Source organism: Miscanthus floridulus, chromosome 4, assembly GCF_019320115.1.
Source record: "Miscanthus floridulus cultivar M001 chromosome 4, ASM1932011v1, whole genome shotgun sequence".
Classification (NCBI taxonomy): domain Eukaryota; kingdom Viridiplantae; phylum Streptophyta; class Magnoliopsida; order Poales; family Poaceae; genus Miscanthus; species Miscanthus floridulus.
The window spans coordinates 83570517-83591154 of NC_089583.1; the positions used below are offsets into that span (position 1 = coordinate 83570517).

General features: G+C 45.0%; 3 protein-coding genes across 8 annotated transcripts; 2 read left to right on the forward strand and 1 right to left on the reverse strand.

Annotated features, from left to right (window-relative positions):
• The first annotated feature begins 1751 nt into the window (after window positions 1–1751).
• On the forward strand, window positions 1752–3126 carry LOC136551891 (putative clathrin assembly protein At1g25240). The gene has a single exon (XM_066543425.1). It carries the CDS (start codon window positions 1853–1855, stop codon window positions 3062–3064), a length of 1212 nt encoding a protein of 403 aa, XP_066399522.1. The 5' UTR covers window positions 1752–1852; the 3' UTR covers window positions 3065–3126.
• Window positions 3127–4524: 1398 nt separating this feature from the next.
• On the forward strand, window positions 4525–8201 carry LOC136549892 (uncharacterized). Of its 5 annotated transcripts, XR_010782088.1 has the most exons (7): window positions 4525–4914; window positions 5014–5081; window positions 5161–5324; window positions 5404–5485; window positions 6329–6449; window positions 7561–7656; window positions 7755–8201. XR_010782088.1 is itself a non-coding variant. In XM_066541321.1 (6 exons), exons 1-5 carry the CDS (start codon window positions 4875–4877, stop codon window positions 6440–6442), a joined length of 468 nt encoding a protein of 155 aa, XP_066397418.1. In that variant the 5' UTR covers window positions 4525–4874; the 3' UTR covers window positions 6443–6449; window positions 7561–8201. The 5 variants fall into 5 exon arrangements, 4 of the variants coding, with proteins under 4 accessions (XP_066397418.1, XP_066397417.1, XP_066397416.1 ...); XM_066541321.1 differs by having other exon boundaries at window positions 7561–8201; XM_066541320.1 differs by lacking the exons at window positions 7561–7656; window positions 7755–8201 and adding an exon at window positions 6806–7545.
• Window positions 8202–8307: 106 nt separating this feature from the next.
• On the reverse strand, window positions 8308–13166 carry LOC136549891 (65-kDa microtubule-associated protein 6-like). Of its 2 annotated transcripts, none has more exons than XM_066541317.1 (12): window positions 12536–13166; window positions 11592–11795; window positions 10974–11231; window positions 10460–10675; window positions 10222–10377; window positions 9976–10138; window positions 9745–9896; window positions 9466–9553; window positions 9316–9389; window positions 9160–9234; window positions 8742–9072; window positions 8308–8638 (listed from the first exon to the last, which is right to left on the reverse strand). In XM_066541317.1, the coding sequence occupies exons 1-12, from the start codon at window positions 12608–12610 to the stop codon at window positions 8634–8636; spliced, it is 1797 nt and encodes a 598-aa protein (XP_066397414.1). In that variant the 5' UTR covers window positions 12611–13166; the 3' UTR covers window positions 8308–8633. The 2 variants fall into 2 exon arrangements, with proteins under 2 accessions (XP_066397414.1, XP_066397415.1); XM_066541318.1 differs by having other exon boundaries at window positions 9979–10138; window positions 12536–13164.
• Between the last annotated feature and the right edge of the window lie 7472 nt (window positions 13167–20638).

Consider the following 20638-nt stretch of genomic DNA (forward strand, 5'->3'; position numbering starts at 1 on the left):
ATCTTGAGCCCCTTACATCCTTCTAGCAAGCCTTACTTGGCTAAATCCGAGGTCTCCTAACCAGTTAAACTAGTCGGCATTGACTTTCGCCGCCCAGGTCACCAGTTAAACTGATCGGCATTGACTTTGACCGCCTAGGTCACCAGTTAAACTGGTCAGCTTTGATTTTCACCGCCCTAGGTCACCAGTTAAACTGGTCGGTTTCGACTTCCACTGCTTGGATCACCAGTTAAACTGATCGACTTCACGTCAAAGTGCTCGGACTTGTGAAGACAACGTTGCTCAAAGGATACAAGGCGCTCGGGGATTAGCTGTGGGGGATATGACCCCCGGTATCCATAAGACAAGACATGGGTCGCACCATCAGAGGTGGTCCAGCCCATAAGATCAAGGCGTGCACCGCAAGGCTACAATAAGACATTGTATAATACTAAATAGGATACTTTCCTTGTAACCCTACCCCTACAGAGCATATAAGGAGGGGCAGGGGTTCCCTAGTCGACATCCCCATACAGATCCTAGGCCTAGCCTAAGGCATATGATCACACGTAATATCATACAAAGCCAATACAATCCAACAGGCCACAGGAGTAGGGTATTACGTCGTGCTGACTGCCCGAACCTGTCTAACTCTTGTCTCTGTTGCCTTCTTGTTCTTGATTACGCGCACCTCTGTCGATCAATCTACCTTCGTGGGATACCCCTCGAAGGACTGCCGACGATATCCTGACAAGACCAAATTACAACGAAGTCTTGCAACTGGATAAGAAGGCAACAGCGTCGGTGGCGTTGAGGAGGACGAATCCGCCAGCGAGGGGTCGCAGGGGCGTCGAAGACGCTTGCACCCGGATGGACTGACCGCGCATAGCGTCGGTTAAGGGTGGGTCTGTAGAGCCATCGAAGGAGATTCATGCCGGCGACCGAAGGATGTTGTTGAAGCCGTCACCGGAGATAGAAAAGGCTCAAGCCAGGATCCTAGGTGGAGGTGGAGCTGTCAAACCAACGCTAGAGGAGGAACTGCCTGGCTGAAGCAGGGAGCGACAGGACTGGTGGCTGCAAGAGGTGGAGGCGTGCAGCGAAGGGTGCGGAGTGGAGAAGAACGGATATCGGTGATGATGAGTGGAGGTGGGAGCGGAGGTAAAGGAGGGGATATCCCCATAGCAGGAGAACAAATTTATTTTATTTATACTGGCCATGGCGGAGATGTCGTCAACGGCGAGGAAGATGCCAAGAAGGCCATAGCAGCAACGACGACGGTGATAGCGACGGCGACGGCTGAGGTAGACACCCATCTCGGTGACCTCTACTGCTCTACGGCTACTAGCTACTAAGTACTAGGAGGGGGAGGGGGGCACTCTCTGTAGCTGCGGCGAGCTCGCCGGAGACGGGAGGGAGGGGCCGAGGGGATCTGGATCTGGGTCGCGGGCGCTGGAGGAGAGAAAGAGAAGTTGCGTTTTTGCCGCTCCTTCTCCTGTGTGGTTGGGCGCTGGCAATTGTCAAAAATTAAAAATCGCCATCCAAGATTTGCCATAAACCACAGAAGCCAGCAAGCAGGCTGTCTGCCTGTTTCTGCTAGGAAGCCGAGATCTGTCAAAATTTAGAAAGCTTGACCTGTCGGCCGTTCACGATTACCTTTATGTTCACGTTCTTGGCCAAGCAAACGTTCCCTTCATGGCACGCCTCTCTTCCATCTCTGGTTACCACGCCGAGATGTCTGCCAATGACCTCAAAACCCGGCGCTAGACCACCATCCTGAACCGCATTGACCCCGCCGCGCCACGGCCGCGAGGCCGGCGACGACGACGACGCAGGCGAGGAGGCAAGACGGCGCCGGAGCGTCTGACGGACCACCATGACGTCGTCCGTGCGGCAGTGGTGGCGCCGCGCCGCCGCGGCGCTCAAGGACAGGAGGAGCCTGCTCCTGGCGCGCCTGCGCCCGCGCCGGGCGGGTTCGTCGTCGTCGTGGCACCACCGGGAGCTGGAGGCGGCCGTGATCCGCGCGACGAGCCACGAGGACCGGTGGATGGACTACCGCAGCGCCGCGCGGGTGTTCGCGTGGGCGCGCTCGTCGCCCTCGGTCCTCCGCCCCGTCATGTGGGCGCTGGCGCGCCGCGCGCGGCGGACGCGGTGCTGGGTCGTGGCGCTCAAGTCGCTCATGGTCGCGCACGGCATTCTCCTCCGCTCGGGTCTCGCGCCCCGCGCGGCCCGCGCCGGGCGCGTCCCCTTCGAGCTCGCTGACTTCCGAGACAGGTCCTCGTTCTCGTCGTCGTCCGCAGCGAAGTCCCTGGCCTTCTCCGCCTTTGTGCGCGCGTACTTCCGGTTTCTGGACTACCGCTCCCTCTTCGCCGCGCTGGAGGACACTAGCGGCGATGACGACGCCAATAAGTGCTCGGATGATCCCCAAACGGCCTGTCTTGATCGGATAGCGAAGAAACAGTTCCTGCTCGAGCTGCTCCTGCAAATCCGCCCGTACGGCGACGGCATGGAGGTGCCGCTCGTCCTCGAGGCCATGGACTGCGCCCTCATCGAGATCTTCCAGGTGTACAGCGAGATATGTACCGCCATTGCGCGGTTCCTCGTCAGCGGCGTTCCAGGCGGGCCGGCGAAGCCGACGATGCGGAAGGCGGCCACGGCGGCAGGGTTGAAGGTGCTCTGGCGGGCGGCGGAGCAGAGCGCTCAGCTCTCGTCCTACTTCGACCTGTGCCGCGGGCTCGGCGTGGCCAATGCCCGCAAGCTCCCGGCGGCATTCGTTCGCTTGAAAGACGACGACGTCCGGGACCTCGAGCGGATCCTCATGAGTGACACCCAGGACGATAACAGTGACGAGGCGGAGCCGGAGGCGGAGGCAGAGGGGATGACGCCGGCTGACGTGAAGGACGCGGGGCCAACGTCGACGACCACTACGGTGGTGACGACGACAACGGAATGGGTGACATTCGACGATGAGAAATCAAGCGCTGGTGCTGTCGCCAGCGGCGGGGGTCACGTCTCTAATCACTGGAACCCCTTCGTCGCTGCGCCGTTAGACGGTCGGGAAGTCGGAAACCTGATCGAGCTTTTCTAGTTTTCTAACTGGACGCAATCTTGGGGTTAAGCCTTAGAAAAATTGTTAATTTTTCACCGCACCAAATTGTACATTGTGCTCTTTGTGACGTGACTCGTTTGATCCAGCTTTGTTACTTATTGAGTTCAACACTCCCATGACCACGTGGAGACTCTCTTCGGTCTCTAACGTGAAATATAATAAACAGGTAGTAACAATTTCATTTAAAATTACACTAACAATGATTTAAAACTCGAGACTTTTGGACACGCACCAACCATTTTCGACCCGAAAGATTAAAATATGAGAGAATATGGGCAATTTAGTTATACCTCAACACTTTGAAAGCAAGTACATTCAATCTCTTTTATTAGTGGATTGCTCTGTGCAATTATTTGAGGTGTGCACTATATTGACTAGCTTTTGGCAAATACCCTAAAGTCAGAAGCTGCACTGGTAATCAATTGTTTGAGTTGTACTCGGTCCATTCCAAATTGCAAGTCATTTTAGCTTTTCTATAACTTTTATTACGTATTTAGACATAACACACACACGTGTGTGTAGAAAGACTATATACCTAGAAAACCAAAACGATTTACAATTTAGAACGGATGGAGTACATTTTATAATATCATAGTAATCGACTGTGCCACCATATACCTATTAATATTGGTTTCATTAGCTTTAGATTTAACATGAATTAGCCATATGGATTAAACCATGCATGCAAAAATAATTGGCTATAAATCTTGGAAAACATTTATGAGATCAACATTTTTATTTGGTAGAAGATAATATTATGAATATAATCAAATTTATTCCATATTTTTTAAATATTTTTCTATGAATTTGGAAAAAAATCTTTATTGCACAAACACTTACATGAATATAAATTTGAGGTAGCTTGTAAACTTATTGGATCTTGGAGGGCTAAAAGGCTCATTGACTACCCACCCGACTCTTGTTATTAGGGCTTGTTTGTTTCTGGCTTCTGTTGGCCAAAATGCCAGAAGCTGAAATAAATAACCTAGCTGTCGAGTTGGCTTTTGTAAAAACTAAAAAGTTGCCTTATGAGGGAACGAACTAAAAAATGAAACAAGTGTTTGAGTAGTTTTTCTAACTTTTGGTATGATGAGAACTTAAAAGTTTATTAAAAATCCAATAGAAAAAACAGCTAAAAACAAAAAATCCAGCTTTTGAACTAAAAGGCCAAAAGATACAACTCAAAGAAAGAGACTATTAGAGTATTCGGCCACATAAACACGAAGTCTTTAAACTTTTTCGTCAGTTTTCTTCGAGGATTTATAGAGACGTTGTGATCGTACAAGTCCAATCCATTTACGAACTTATTAATTGTTTGATGTCAGGAGAAATGAAGATAGCAATTTATTTCCCAAAAAATATAAAAATATTTATATAAACCATACGCTCCATATTTTCAAAAAGAAATGTACAAGAATGGATCGCGATCCAACTTTCAAGCGGTCCACGGGCCCACGGTACGCTGTCTGCCTGTCACAGCCCAACTAGTCGGGGAGGACGAAGAGCACTGGCCACCGTCGCCTGCTTGCCCGCGCCGCATAGAACGCCGCCCGCCGGAGCCGGCCCGACCCTGCGGCGCCGCTCGCTTCGTTGGTTATCCGTGTCGAAAGGCGAAACGGCAGCCAGGGAGACGGAGCCACGGCCGGAGGCAGTGTCGCAACGACGGCGTATCTGATCTCGCATCGCACCGAGGCCCCCCCGGAATCCATATCCTCTCCGCTGCCGGCGAGCATCCCGTCTCCGCCGTAGCGTCTCGCCTCTGTGGTCTGGCATCAGAGTTCCCGGGAGAATGGCTGCTCTGTCGGCAGGCGCGCTGGCTCCGCTCGCAGGTTGCAACTGCTCAAGCCTAGCACCTTTACTCCCCCTGATTTATCGTCTTTCTTGGTTGCCTGGTTCGTTACTCTTCCCCTAATTTCTTTCGTTCCCAGGTCTGTCTCCGCTCCCGTGGTGCAGCCCGGCTGCGTTATACTGCCGAAGGAGTCCTCCACTTCTCAAGGTGCTGTATCATCAATGGCTCTAGAACCAATTACGCGCTATTTCCAAATGTCGTCAGTTTACATGCTTTACATTTTTAGGTCGCCATCGCCAAGACGCGGCCAGCTGTTCACCAATTTGCCCCTGCAAGCCTCCCAACATGTGCGGCTATGTCAGAACATGGACGTCAGGAAATCCGGAGCAATGAGTACCAGCTGGATGATGATGAGCCGCTTTGGCTGGCAGTGGTCATAGACCTTGCTGTGTAAGTGTGGATTCCCCCCCCCCCCCCCCCTGTTGGTTTGTCTGAATGTGAAATTGAATTTGTTACTTTGTATTGTTAGGGGTTTGAAGGGATTGGTAGCTTTCTTAGCTGAGCAGCCGAGGCAACTGAAGCACCTGGAGTGGCCGGGCTTTCAGCACACGGTATGCCCCTTGAATTGGACATTATTGAGATGTTTAAAGAATTGCCATGATGCATTGCTAAATATAATGTGGTTTGCTGCCCATATTAGATTAGTATCAGTCAAGACAAGGAAAGTGCAATTTTAGCTTGTCTGGATATGTTGAATTTGCATCATATGTTGTGTAGGAGCATGTGCTAAACAACCTGAACTAATTGGTAATGTATAGTGGCAGAGTGGCGCTCTACGTTGTTATTGAGATTGAAGTACACTGTACACATTTTTATGACTATTCTATAAAATCAAAGGGGCAGCCATCTAAATGATACATGAGATGTGGATAAATTTGATTGATAACCTGAATTACCTTCAACCAACAAGTGTCAATATGTGTTTATTTTCAATAAGGGGCTAAAGTTTTCCTTGTTCTGATTCCTTTCTCGATAAAGTGTTAAATTATGTCCATATCCTGACATCCTTATTCTAGTTTTCACCAGACTTACGTTTACCGATGCCAGTTTTCTCAATGAATCTTGAATTTATTGGCATGCCATATTCATATGCATCCTATATGGGCGATGTGGAGTCTAACCTTATGAGTATAAATATGTCTCCAGATGCATTTTTCATAGCTTCACATTCAAATGTTACTTGTAGAACTAGAATTTGGTCCAATCATGTGTAATTCTATGACTGTGTCCAATAGGCATGGCTGGATTATAGTTTTTTCCCCCTTCAAGTGCAGGGCCTTAGCCGCCTTATTGTGACCATTTTATGCCTTAATTTTAAATATTTTGAAGCTGCTACATCAAAAAAAGAGAACTTTGCTTACCTCTTGATTTAATCAAATCGTCATCATTGGCAGATGAAGACGGCTACACTTACTCTTGTACTGGTAGCTGTGTTTATTGTTGCATTGTCAACTATTGATGCTGCCCTCTGCTACATGCTGGCCTGGCTACTTCGAAAATCTGCGTAGAATAACGGTATGCTATTTGTTTCTTAGACCCGAATTGTTTACAGCTCCCTGGTCCATATTACATTTGACATCAGAATGCAGGTGATCTAGTCTCTTATGATTGATAAATTTATAATAGTTAAACACAGGACATTTTTCTTAGTAGTTTGGGTGTTGCTAGTGGTACACTGGTACCTTGCCATTCATGTTATTCATCTGAAGAAGTAATTACAAATAGAATGCCTTATGTTGTTTGCCATCAGACTTGCAGAATCAGATGAAGTGATCTTTAAGGACCACATCTCTCAGTTACACTGACTTGCTGCTTAAGTGTTGCCATCTGGATGCTATCGATGTACTGACATGTGATTCATTGATCAGCAGGAATATCCGTGTATTGCTTGAATATGATTTAGCCGTGCTGGATAGTAGCAGGCACCAGGCACTTTAGCTGGAATGCAAGCTCTTGCTGTCGTAGGGGTCAGCAATGTTATGCTTGCTGGAGGTAGCAGGAAGGTGGATCTTTTACAGTGTACCATTTTATTTTGGGAGTACTGAGACAATCAAAAGAGATGTCCTTCAAATAGTGCTGATGTCATGTGATGCAGATGCTCATAGTAGCATTTGAAAGGAAGGTATCTGGTTTCAGATGGAAAAAAAGAAGATATAGTTGTCTGTGTGAAACAGTTAAATAGGTCTAGCCAAAACTTGAGGTCTGATTTAACAGAGAAAGAGCACATCCTGGAGAGGATCAGGAATTGTGTGTAGTGATTTGTAACTTCTTTTTTATGTTAGGCAAACTTGCTTGTAACTTGCTGGTCCATTGGCTAGGATCTGGAGAAAATTATTTTTAAGACGTGTGGCCTACTTTGTAGGCTTAACAAGCCATCCACTCTGATTTCTCATTAGTATTGGGTTGGTGTGTCTTAATCAAGATCCAGGTCTGCTGTCGAGCTGCAATAGAACTTACATGCTTTGCTAGTTATGGGAGGCTGCAAAATTCGGTTTTATACATTAGAAGAAGGGTTCAGTTTTTAAATGACATGGTTAACTGCTGTATGTAATAGCAACACTGCATCTCTGTACGACTGTACCAATGTGAAAATACTACTGAAGGGAAGTCTCCTGATTCATTTCAGCTTATCCCTTTCGAGGCTCAGCAGCTAGCTACTCTGATTTGAAATATGAACTTCAAAGATCCTAGTATGATACAGAAGTCATCCAAAAAAAAAGTGGTACATGTGAGAGTTTTGGAAGGAACAGATGTCAACATTTCATGCAATAACATTACTGGCTTCATCACATAATGTGCACATTTTATAATTGATCTCAGTTGTGATTCGAGGACTTGGATACCACAACTATCTGGTGATTTCCTGCGACCGTTTGAACCAAAAGTCACAGAGAGATGATAAAGATAAATTCTTCGTCCAGGTACTTTCATAATCCTCTCCTTTCCATTGTTACAAAGAAATGTTCGCTGTAAGTGCTTCCAAATTTGACGCTGTGATTGTGCCTTACTATTTAATTAATATTGATCCAATGATCCTTATGATCAATTCAAGAATCAATTAGAATGTGGAGGAAAGGGTGGTGTCTTTTTTTTTTTTTTTTGAGACAAAGGAAAGGGTGGTGTCATGCTACCAAAGCCACAGTAAAGCTGATGCAATATGTTCATCTCAGATTCCACATCTTCATCCATCCTCTGCTTATTCAGAGTCATTGATCCAAACATTGCATTCCCCATAAGATCATACGCACCAGGCAAGCATAAAAAAATCAGATAGACAGAATGGCAGCTCACAGAAGACAAATATGCTGTTTCACAAGATATGGACTCTGGCTTTGTTCTTCGCAAAATGAGAGCTCGGATGCACATCACCACATTGGGGAAAAACGAGTACTGAAGTAGTAGATTCTGTACACAGTTTTTTTTCATAGCACCTGTACAAAGTTGCACACACAAACCAATCACATAAGTTATGATTTGTTACAGCTGACTGCCCAAATCCAAATCGTTCCCTACATCTTTTGCCTAATTGTCAATCTACAAAGCCAACAGCTCGAAACAAATCAACTCCACACCCAACCCAACCCAAACCAAGTCAACCTAACTAAATATATGACATAAGCAATGTACATGCTAGTGCAAGAACTTTGTATTACGATGCCCATTTACAATACTCAATACTTCGTCAATCAGACCATTCAATTATCCTGCAAGAGGAAAAAGCAACACAAACAGTTATTTTTATCAGTGATAAAATTGCCCAAGGTTGTTAGAATTAAGAATGAATGCATATGAAGTCTGATATTGTACCAGCAGTATGGTGTTCATCCAATAGAGATTCCTGTTCAGAGCCACTGATGGATGTAAATGTTGACAGTGAATCATCACCGAAGTTCAAGTGGGAAGTCGATAGACGCCTCAAATCGCCAAAGTATGAGTATGATCTGGGAGTCAAAAGCTCAGGAGTAGCACTGCCAAGAGATGATCGACGAGGAGTTGGAGTCTTGATTCCATTAGTGTTTCCATTTGGCCGGTACCCATTTGTCTTCCTACTTAAGGTGCTCGTCCTCTTTGGGCTTGGTTTAGATCCAAAGATCGCTTCTTTCTCTGCAAGTAGGATGATCTCCAGCTTCTTCTGATCCTGCAAGAATGCAAAAGTCAATTTAAAAGGTCCTATCATTTGAGAACTATTTTCAATCATCAAGTGTGATTGGGTAAGCACTTGTACCCGGTATCGTCGATTTTCCTCTTCTTTCTGCTGCCGGCTAAGTCTGTACTCTTCAAGAACAGATATTAGGCGCCCCTATCAAAAGCGCATGAAAATCAACAAATTAATCAAATAACTTGTGCATGCACACATTGGTCATCCAATTGTAATGCTTACCCCATCATAGAGAAAGGGTTTATTTCTTGTGTTTTCCCAAGCAAAGGTTCGGTTTATAAGGTTGTCCACCATACCTGAAAATTTTCTGGGTCATGAATTGAAGTAACTGAAATCTATACATAATTTTACAGCACACATATTGAAACTTACTTGGGATTTTTCTAACCAAAATCCTTGCCTTTTCTGCCCGTTTAAGGTTTATATGAGCACCCCTTCCAGCACTATACCTCTTTGGGTCCTGCAAAAACTCTTTGGTGTCATTTTTCATGATTTAGCTGATTACAGGTTTCTCATTGAAAATGATAATGATTAGTCCATTGCCAAGTAGTTCCATCTTTCCACTGTTTCCAGCTACACTGAATTAGGTACTTTGTGTACATAAATGGTATGTGAAACATTCTAATTCCATTCTAGGGATGCTTCCAGTACCTGGTTATATTCTTCAAGCCAAGCCTCTTCTTCACAAGCAGCAATCCATTTATTTATCCTGTCCATTATATCTTTCCGGCTAAGAGACTCTTCTTTCGCTTTTAATATTTGTGACTCAATATTCGCCAGAAGCTCAGAAGGGTCGATGAGGCCTGGATGGAATAGGCACAAGAATATCATTGTTTGTAAAAAAAAAGTGAATATAGTAGCAGAGCAGGATGCAAAAAGAACAACCAGAATCGATCAAAGCATCAGTTTGTTCAGGGGCCGTGCTGACATCAGGTTCTATGTGTGCCTTTTGGCAGATCTCTTCTAATTCTGCCCTTCTTTTCATAACAATTTCCTTTAGTCTGCTGGTTTTTAGTTTTGTTAACCTCTCAACCTCGGCTTCCATCTGGATGAGAAATGAAAATTTGAATGATTATAGTATGCTGTGAACAAAGTTTAAAGACCCAAACAACAGCAACAAGGTAAAACCTTCTCAATTGTGTCCTCGGAGAGAACTCCAGGTGATGTGATTCCCTCCTCAGGTAATATGAGAATGCTCATTACTTTACTAAATTGTCTCTTTTCTTCTTCAGGAGAGTCCATAAGTTTCCAAAGCTGACATAATGATTCCATTGTCTCTCTCATCTGTCAGTAATGGATCATTTGGAACTGTGTTATGATCAATTGATAATAACTTAAAACGAAGAGAAAGGAACCTAGGGAAGACCTTGTGGATTCTAGACTTTCGTTCTGCTTTTAGCTTATAAATTGTAGTAGCAAGGCCCTCCAGTGTGCTATTAGTGATATTTCTTGACTGCTCAATACCATTCTGATGTAAACTGGGATGAACTTCATGTACAGTGCTTGCAAAATCGATTCCAAGGACTCCACATAAGGAATGCACTTCATTTATATACTCCAGAACCTTGCGAAGACGCTCAGACTGAAAAAAAATGCAAACAGGGATCAGAACTGCGTATAAAAGACTCTTCGGAAAGTGTACCCAAAACATTCGGGACATATATTTTTCTGAGTGAAATGTGACAATTTATAGATGATCAAGCATTCTTTAGCATCTGTATTAGCTCTTTCTTTTTCTGTAATGTATGCAGAAGAAGCACCTGTACTAACTCTATCGAACAGGAGTCATGCAATTAGCAATACTAATACCAAAATATTCAGAAAACACATTTGAAAAAAAAAACTTCAGGAAAGCAGACAGGTAGACTCAGGATGTATACCTTATCTTTCTGAAGGGCACGAAGCTGAGCTTGGTAACTATTAAGCTTCCTCGTTGACAAATCATGTTCCTCAGCAGCAACACTGCTCGCATTATCACCCTGATCATTATGTTCACTTAACTCAAAGCGGATCTTCTCAATCTGCGATCTAATATCAGAGAGCTGCTTGACCCTTTCCTCTTTCTTGCATTTCAAGTTCTCCAGTACTGGGACGACAGCGGCAAGTTGTTCCTTGAGTGGTACAACGCCCTTGTCTTTCTGCCAAAGATGTTGAAAGGTTATTTCTCGGTCAGACATCGCACTATCAAGAGCTGTATTTCGTATGGCAATAAACTAAACTCGGTAGAACTTAGTGCAATCCAAACTACTGGATAACATTGGTAATACTAATTCACGACAGTGTAGAAAGAACTGACTGAAGCTTGGCATACTTCCCTAGCTTGTAAAGACTAAAGAGAACCTTCAGCATTCTTAAAAATCAAGTCTCCTCAAGAGGGGCTCCACATATCTACAATCTATATCCACTTCAACAAGAAGCAAACCATGCATGTCCATATGCAACCAACCTAATTAGTGTGTCACCTCACCATCAGTCCATCACCATGTATAGTTGTATACCTTCAAGTACAGCTTGTGCTCCCCTAGAGTTGCCATCAGAGATGCAACTTCAGCTTCTTTGGCAGCCACTGACTGGTGCAACTGGACCCTAGTCCGATTGGCATCGTCCACCTTCCTGCGGTAGACTTCCAAGCATTCTTTTTCGATGTCCAGTAACACCTTGTTCTTCTCGCCCTCACTTTCTCCTACCTCTGCCCAGATTTGCTGATTGCAAAAACCAATATTGCATTGCATGAGTTATGAGCAAACACTAGAATAGTAGACTTAAATGAAATTCAGATAAAATGACACAGGCAGTTTCAGAGTACATTTTGGTTAGTGTGGCCTAACTCATGAACTCTCTGTTCAATAGGATATTAATTTGTAAAGGTAAACGGTAAAGCTTTTTTGCTTACGTTAAAAGAGTTACTATTGTCCCTAGTAGAGCCAACCAAAATTGCTTTTTCAGCTGCTGAAGAACCATAAAGGTGAAAAAGGAGAGCCATCCACAATAAAGCTACTGCACTGCATCAAAGAATTCCTGCCGAGCAGTTCACCACCCGGTAAAGGAGAATACACAGAAAATCGCCGTGCATAACTCAAGGGGCGGAATTTTTTTTACTTTTCTGCAACTATGGAAAAAAACCTAAACAACTGAAGAAACCATGGAACGCACAGCTCTGAAGCTGCCTGTGTCATTTTATCTGTATTTAATTTAACTGAAGAAACCAAAAAAATCAACTGAAAAAACCCAACACAACAACCGAAGAAACCAAAAAATGGCGATAAAATCTGCAGAATTGCAAATTTTCACCCAGCTGTAAACGAGACAAAACCTGAAGACGCGCAAAGAGGACGAATTAACGAAGCAAACGAGGGAATCTCGGAATAGGAAGTTGGCAGTGCCATTTAACAAAGACGTTGAATAAATATGGCAAAACGGATTTCTAAAGCAAGATGAATACCTGAAGCTCTCTGAGCAGAGCACCACAGCTGGTACCTTCCATGCCCAAGCCCAGGCCAGCACCTACGCCCACCATTGAAGAACTAGAGCAGCTGCGAAGGAGACCTTCACTCTCCAGTCCCCAGAGACTAGCAAGACGCCGGGAACGCCGGGAACACGAACAAGGAGAAAGAAGTGAAGGGAGCGGGGAAGGTTCAGACTCCCTGACCCGTAGGCGTTCAGCTACGGCCTGAGCTAGGCCATGAGCAAAGCTGCAGATGAATTTTCTAGCTTCCTATTCCCTCTTCGCCTTGGGATAAGAGAACAATACCAGCAGCTTACGAAAAAGGAGACACCAAATGCCAGCAACTCAGGGGCCAGAGAAGCTCTTTTTCATGGTGGTTTTTGGAGTTTTAAGCCATCTCTCTCTCTCTCTTGCTTTTCTTGCTGCTGCTACGTGAAGGGTGAGAGAGCGACGGTGTCTGTGTGTTTATGAGAATTTTGCAGCTTCTCTCTTCCTCACAATTTTAGTTGGTTGGGAGTATTTGCTAGGTGGTTAGGGAGGCTCTTCACTAGTTTATGTTGGGGAAGGTTGTGAGTGAGCCACAGCACTCTGAGAAGTGAGAAGAGACGGTGGATGGTAGAGGCAATGGATGGTGGCCTTTGTTTTCAGTTATTAATGGTGAGGTAAGGTGTGCACCTGTGCTGTGCATGGAAGATTCCCTCAAACTTTTGTCCAAGCTACTCCAACAGATGTGGTTTGGGTAGTGATCGATCTTAAACTAAAATGATGTGTCCGATCATGAAATGCTAGTGCACCATACTACCACGAAGCATTACAGGCCATCCTAATTACAACGAGCGTTACAGAATGAACATTACGCTTCGTAGTTTTGTATAAGAATGTCCTCTTAACCTGGGCTTCAAGTTTAGTGTACTGACCGGCAAAAATTCTGGAAAAAGCCTATTCTGATGGCCATTGGACAGGTCCAGTACTGTAGTACTGCAACTACCGTGAATGAAGGAGGGGGGGAAAAGGAGGAAAGAGGGGATGAGCAGCTAAGTTGCAGAGAAGATCACTGAATCCACCTGACCGCGCGGGGCGCCTTGATGTTGCGACTGAAGGTACGCATGGGATCATGTGAGGCTGCTACAGTGCTCCTGTTATGTTAGGCTTTATGTGTGCATAAGCCTATGTTTAGTTGGGGGAAATTTGAAAATTTGGCTACTATAGCACTTTCGTTTTTATTTGGCAATTAGTGTTTAATCATGGACTAATTAGACTAAAAAACATTCGTCTCGCGATTTCCAACAAAACTGTGCAATTAGTTTTTTTTTCTACATTTAATGCTCCATACACGTATCGTAAGATTCGATGTGATGGCTACTGTATCACTTTTTAGGAATTTGGTTTTGGAACTAAACGTGGCCTAAGTGTGTAAGGTCCATGAGCCCACGTAAACCCCACCCCCCCCCCCCCACACACACACACACACCACACACACACACACACACATATATATATATATATAGGGAGAGTATATTTAGTAGTCAGCTACAAAATAAATTATTCTGTAGCCACCTCTATTTACGATAATTTTATATACCAATTTACGATAATGTTAATACATATTTATGATAGTTGGGTTACTATAACACATGAGAATATTTACTATAACATTATAGTAAACCACTTAGTAAGGAGTTATTATAATCTTGTAAATTAACATAGTAATTATCGTAACTCAAAGTGGCTGCAGAATAAGTTATTTTGTAGCCAGCTACAGAGTAGTAGTTCTACATAACACTAAGCAAAGACATGAGTGAAGAGTTCCAGAAATTTTCCTAAATTTCAACATGGTGTCGGAGCCGAAGGTGGTGGCAATGGAGGCGACCCCCTGCTTCATCTGGTCGGCATGACAGCAGTCGGCGGCCGGCGGCGAGGTGTTGGGAAGAGCAGCAAGGCAGGAGCGTCAGGTGAAGCTGAGGGCAGCAGCAGCCTTGCTGGGCAGAGATGTCAGGCGAGGCCGCGAGGCTATAGGAGCGGAGCACGAGAGGCAGGGTGCGGCTGAGCATGCACAAGAAGAAGAGTGCTGCGTCCCCTGGCTGGAGGTTGGTGACGGCGGCCGCAACGTTGAGAGGGAGCTCACGGAGGTTGCCCGTGGAGAGGCGTGTGCTCAAGCTTGTGCTGTGTGTGGATTGGGAGCTGCAGCAGGAGGAGATAGCAAGCAAAGCCAAATTTTTTATAATTTAGCTCTTTTTTTGAAAGTTTCTCACAAATAGACCCCTGGTGGAAAGAATTCAGAAAATGGACCCATAGCTCGGCGCCATCATCTCTGGCGCCGAGCTCCTAGGCACGGTGGATGACATGGTAGGGAGCTCGGCGCTAGTCACTCTGGCGCCGAGCTCGGCTCGAAGATCTACGGCGCCGAGCTCGGCGCCAGAGTGACTGGCGCCGAGCTCCCTGCATTTAACCCCGACCCAACTTTCCTGCCCGAGCGTTCTTCCTCTTCTTTCTCCTCCCTCTCAGGTTTTTTCTCTCCCCACTTCATCCTACCTCACGAATCGGTATATTAGACCTTGAAAACCTTGATTTGATCCATAGATCTTCGAGAGCAAGGTATCCTCGCTCCCCTCCTAGTTTTTTTCGCATCGATTCAGTATATATTAGTCGGATTTTTCAACCTAAGAATCGTCATCACTTAGGGTTTCATTGTATCCCTCAATATATATATTATACAATCATTGGATGATGCCAAGGCGTGAAAAAAGCTAGCAAACCTAGGCGCATGTAGTTATGTTATGGGTTCATTGTTGTGCATCAAATGGGAAACCCTAGGTTTAGGGTTTAATGTTAACTGCTTTTGTTTCTTAGAACAAAATTGGTTGTATTGTAGTTATAGTTCTCATTGACATTTATTTGTGATGTTTTGATTTATGTTTGTTAAATTACATCCATTTTGTTAGATGCAAGAAATGTTTCGGGAGGAGTTTTGGTGAAAACGGGGTCGTCCTTGAGAATTATACCCCGACGCGTCTAGCAAAGATGCCCCCATCCCTCCTGACCTCCCTGTCCCTAACTGTGATTGTGGTTTCCTGGCCCATGTTTTTTAATCGAAATATCCGGACACAGCGACGCGTTGCTTCTACACATACAGTCGTTTTAATGTAAGAAATTGTTTCCACTATCCTTTTTCTTTATTTGTGTAAGTATGCTACTAATATTTTATTGGAATCTCGTTGTGTAGGACCATGAGAGGTGCTTTTTCTTTCAGTGGATCGACGATACAGACAAGTTTGATCCTAGGTATCTCTTTTTCGATGATTGGTTTAGAGGGAGACAACCACGTGAGCACTTCAAGCAGTGGGTTCCACCCCCCTAACCTTCCGTCAATGATGGCTAAGGAGAAGCACCTAGCCATAGTTAGACGACTCGAGGAACCTCCTTTGTGCAATTGCGGAGATCGAGCTATGATAAACCCTGAGAATACGTTAGAGTTTGTGTGTCCAAACAAGCATGAAGTAAGTGCAAAGTGTATGTGTTCAAATCTTGAGCTATATGTGTTCATGTACTAATGTCTCATTATTTAGGTGTTTTCAATGGCAAAAGTGTCATTTCAACGAATGGTTGTATAGTCCTAAGAACCAATGGCCGGAAGAACCACAGAGGGTTAAGGAAAAGAAGAAAGAAAGGGTAATCTACAAAGCACCTCCTGTCATGTGCGAATGTGGTGTTAAATCCAACTATGGCCTAGTCCCTTCGGAGCTTGGAATAGGCCATTATTGTGGCCATATGATTGAGTATGATGAGGTTTGTTATTTTTATGGTAAACATGGAATTGTATTTTGTTTCTTTTGCTAAGACATATATGATATAATATTTATTTTGAACAGAACACGAGAAAATGCAGGTGGGAATGTTATGATGGTCAAGCTAAGTTCTTGGATGAACTAAAGAAGAGGCAACTAATTGCACAGAAGAGGGGATATAGACCTGACTATGTCAACCTATTCGTTAAACATCACAAAGAAAAGATGCGTGAGTTTGCTAGATAGTGTGGTATTTGCAACCCGATCGATGTTGGGCTTAACAAATGGGGATTGGAGAGGCGGATAATGTTAGAGGAGGAGAGGGCAAGGAATGAGGCAAGGGAGGAGACAAGAGTATAGATGCAAGTCTTGAATGAGCATGTTGCTACATTATGTGCCAGTGAGTGCTTGAAAGCCTTTTTTCATTGCCTGATTTTAAATGTAATATAATCACGTTGCTAACTGATTGCATTTTATACATGAAGGGATTGGTTGTAGTGAGGAACATGCCGTAGAGGTGGCTCATGCAAAGTATGAGGAGAAGAAGTTAGATGAGCATAGATCGTGAGCTGGTCGCACTGTTCAATCACCGATTGTGTTGTTTGATGAGGGGGACGAGGATGAGGACGACACCGGCAGGCTGAGTGAGCTCATTGCTCTAGCAGAGGCAGGTATGCAGACACAGGAGGCTAAGGATGACACTAATAGACTGAGCGAGCTCATCGCTCTAGCAGAGACCGGCATGTAGGCGAAGGAGGCTGAGGACGACACTGGCAGACTGAGCGAGCTCATCGCTCTAGCAGAGGTGGGCTTACAAGCGAAGGAGGATGACGACGTGTCCTTCACTTAGGCCACAACGGTCGCAGATGAAGCGGAGACCTCTTACTATAGGCGACAGGCAGGTCAGAGCAACGCAGGTGATCCTAGCCACAGCAACAAGGTTGTGGTAGAGGACTGGTACTTGGATGATGAGTTGCTTACTCAGTACGTTTCAGACTGAGGATTTGAAAGTGCATTTGCCCCTATGTCTACTGTCGGCACGTACTTCTAGTATTAATATATTATGTAATGTGGCATAGTATTGAACTTTTCATTATGTGGTTGTTTTCATTATTTATGGTCTTAATATTCCGCTTAATGATACGGACGTATTGAAATGTGAACACTTGCTGCAAAAAAACCTAATGATGTACGACATTATATAAATCAACACACGAAACACATGAAATGGCATGTGACTACATGTACCAAACCTGGGTATAGAGTTTCCTTCTACTAAACCTAACATGCCTTTGGTAATTAAACCAAACAACAAACACATAGATGTGGTATGTGAAAAAGATAAAGTCATCCTAGTAGTGTGGCCACATAGCAAATTGTGTTGCACCTTCTCCATAGTAGCCTCTTGTTGTTGTTGTTGGTGGTGGCGGGGGTGACGGGGGAGGCCCCTTGTTGTTGTGGTTAGGGCAGGTGCAATATGGATCATTGCAGAGTGCTTCCTGTGAATCGGCACCATTGTTGTTGTTGTCCTATCTGTCGTCCTTGTAACCGCTGCTAACTTCCCTTTATAGATCGAAGATACGGTCCTATAGGTAGTAGATGTACTCCGCATGTGGATAAATAGGTCAAGGATCAACCCACCTACTGAACCCATAGTTTTCTTTGGCCAAGGAAGACTACAATAAGTATGTCGTGTAAGTTATATACAAGAGAAACATATTAAAGAAACAGAAAGTAATAACAATTACCCATGCTCGCGGGCATTTAAAGAAACAATGACCTCCATCTATTCCCTCGGTAAACATCTGCACTTGGCAGTCCTCACCATGCATGCATTTTGGCCACTCTTCTTTCCTTTCATCGTATCCTCTTAGTGGTGCCTCTTTGGTGAAATCACTTTTGCTCTCAACTGGGAACCTCTCATAAAGAGCTTCCTCAAAAAAATCGGGACCAAGAGGACCCTCCCACCCCCAGGTAGTTCCCTTCTCCTTTCCTCTCCCTCTGGACGACCCTCCAGACATTGGTACTGCAACAAAAGAAAATGCAACCACAACGAACATCACAACCAACATAATATGTCCTACGTAGTCCAAATAGTCCACAATGTCCATACAGTCCCAAATAGTTACAGTAAAGTAAATACAAAATCCATAATAGTGCATACTAACAACTACCACATCCCTCACTACCTCCTACTCTTGCCCTTACCCTTGTGACTAAGAGCGCTTGTACCTAGAGTGTAAGGGTCATGCGGACGGCGTCGCCTAGTGCCTAGAGGCGGTGTAGGATGAGTCGAGGGAGCATCATGGAGCTAAGAGGGGCCAAGCTCCTCATGCCTCTTGTCCATGTCATCATCGTCGTCTTCCTCGTCCTCGTCCCCATCCCCTATAGCTGCTTGACTAGAGAAACCCAAGCCTCCTCTGCCTACAGAATGAACGTACACATCTTGCGTCGTGTCTGTCCTGCAACCACAATGACCAGCCGCACGACGTAGACGACGTGACAGCCTCTGTTGTACAAAACTATGTTAACTAAAAGAATCTAACATATTAATGATATGTTTGAAAGAATATTTTTAATCTTACATCCAGGAAGCCAAGTATGTAGTCGTCATTGACTCTCGGCCGAACGCGCTTGATCTATTCAACTGAGCATTTGAGTGTATTGCCCTGCAACAAAGTTCTCAATAATAATACTTCTGAATAGATAGCAATAGGTTTTGTTTTCTTTTGTACAAGAATCTAACATATTATAAGGGTTATACGGCTCGAAGGTTGCACTAACTATAATAGATAACTCCTAATGTCGGTCCAAGAACGCCTAATGTATTGTTATGCAACTTAATGTACAAAAATAAGGCAATTGGCTTACCACTCTGTCCAAGATCGGTCCTGCCTCCACCTGCTTTCTTGCATGAGTCGACTGGTCGTACGCCGTGTCTTCATCGTCGGAGGACTCGATGTCGACGTAGTCAGCTTCGGTCCATTGTAGCCTCAGCCTACACCGTGTCGCACGCTGGTACCAAGCTTGGTACCGCCTAAACTCACGGTTCATGTGTGGCTCATTGTTGTCGTCCACATTGTCGTGCATCTCCTCCCATTCCTCAATGAAGGACTGGTGGTGCCTCTCCCAGTCAAAAATCTTCTTGTTCCTCTGATGATCCAACCTGCACGTATGTCATCGTTACTTAAATCCATGTACATGTCACCATATTAATAGAAATGGACCATCATCATGAGACATTTGAAATATCAAAACACTTACTTGTGTAAGTCAACCCCAGTCGAGAACATAGCCATAGGCCAAAGCTATCTCACTCAAAATTGGCGTGCAACCCTATCTGGCAGATGGTACTCGACAGCATAGAAGCAGATTAGAGGGCACCTCATCCTATAGAAGTCATCGTCGGCCCCACAAACGTTGCTCAGCTAAAAAGGAAGTGCGTCCTCTCCACCGTACGGCTCCCACTCCACCTACAACATGTCCAAACAAGATGTTAGATGGTATACTAATCCTTTTCAAACCAGCATGGGAAATAAAATTTACTTACCCAGACGCCGTCAGCGTGTCTAGCTTGTTGGTGAACTCAATGCATGCCCGGTCTAACCTCATGTATGGAACCCTGGCCTGGTCCTAAAGGTATGCCCACGTCGGCTGCCGTCTTGGAGGCTGACCTTGGAACCACTCACAATGATTCAAAACCTTAGGACGGCCAACTAGAAGATGAACCCACATCCATAGCTGTAACAGGTACACACATCCACCAAGTGATGGGTTTGACGAAGACCGATGACACCCCTCGCACAGCTATCGGTATAGAAAACACAACACTACAGAGCCCCAGCTATAGTGACCCACCTGGTCCCAGTCACCGAGGTAGTGGATCTACATCTAGGACGCACTGTCACCCATGGTGTTAGGGAAGAGAACGCAGGCAAACAAGTGTAGGATCCACACCCTGTAGTAGTACCCAACTGTCTCCTCATATGCCTCCTCAGGGCACTATGTGAACTCTTCCCATAGCTAGGAGATGGGAACTCCAGAAGTGCAAGCCACTTGCTCGCCAAGCTCATGCCCAAGGAAGGCCTCCACTCATGCTCTCTAGCCCTCTGACCTGCACTGCTCGATGACTGGGTTGCCGTGAATCCTTAGGCCTAGCATCTTCTGATAGTCTTGGAGCGTGACTATCATCTCCCCGAAAGGTAGGTGGAAGCTATGAGTCTCCGGCCGCCACCTATATTTAAGACAAAGCAATATTAATTATCAAAAAGTCAATCGCATGAACAAATGGCTATGAATGGTGGCAATGATTCAA

Coding starts and splice junctions, on each gene's coding strand:
- LOC136549892 (XM_066541321.1), top strand. CDS start 4,875: ATGGCTGCTCTGTCGGCAGGCGCGCTGGCTCCGCTCGCAG. Junction 4,915..5,013: donor CGCGCTGGCTCCGCTCGCAG/GTTGCAACTGCT, acceptor TTTCGTTCCCAG/GTCTGTCTCCGCTCCCGTGG. Junction 5,082..5,160: donor GGAGTCCTCCACTTCTCAAG/GTGCTGTATCAT, acceptor TTACATTTTTAG/GTCGCCATCGCCAAGACGCG.
- LOC136549891 (XM_066541317.1), bottom strand. CDS start 12,610: ATGGTGGGCGTAGGTGCTGGCCTGGGCTTGGGCATGGAAGGTACCAGC. Junction 10,139..10,221: donor CCGAGGACACAATTGAGAAG/GTTTTACCTTGT, acceptor TTTCTCATCCAG/ATGGAAGCCGAGGTTGAGAG. Junction 9,554..9,744: donor GGCTTGAAGAATATAACCAG/GTACTGGAAGCA, acceptor GAGTTTTTGCAG/GACCCAAAGAGGTATAGTGC.
- LOC136551891 (XM_066543425.1), top strand. CDS start 1,853: ATGACGTCGTCCGTGCGGCAGTGGTGGCGCCGCGCCGCCGCGGCGCTC.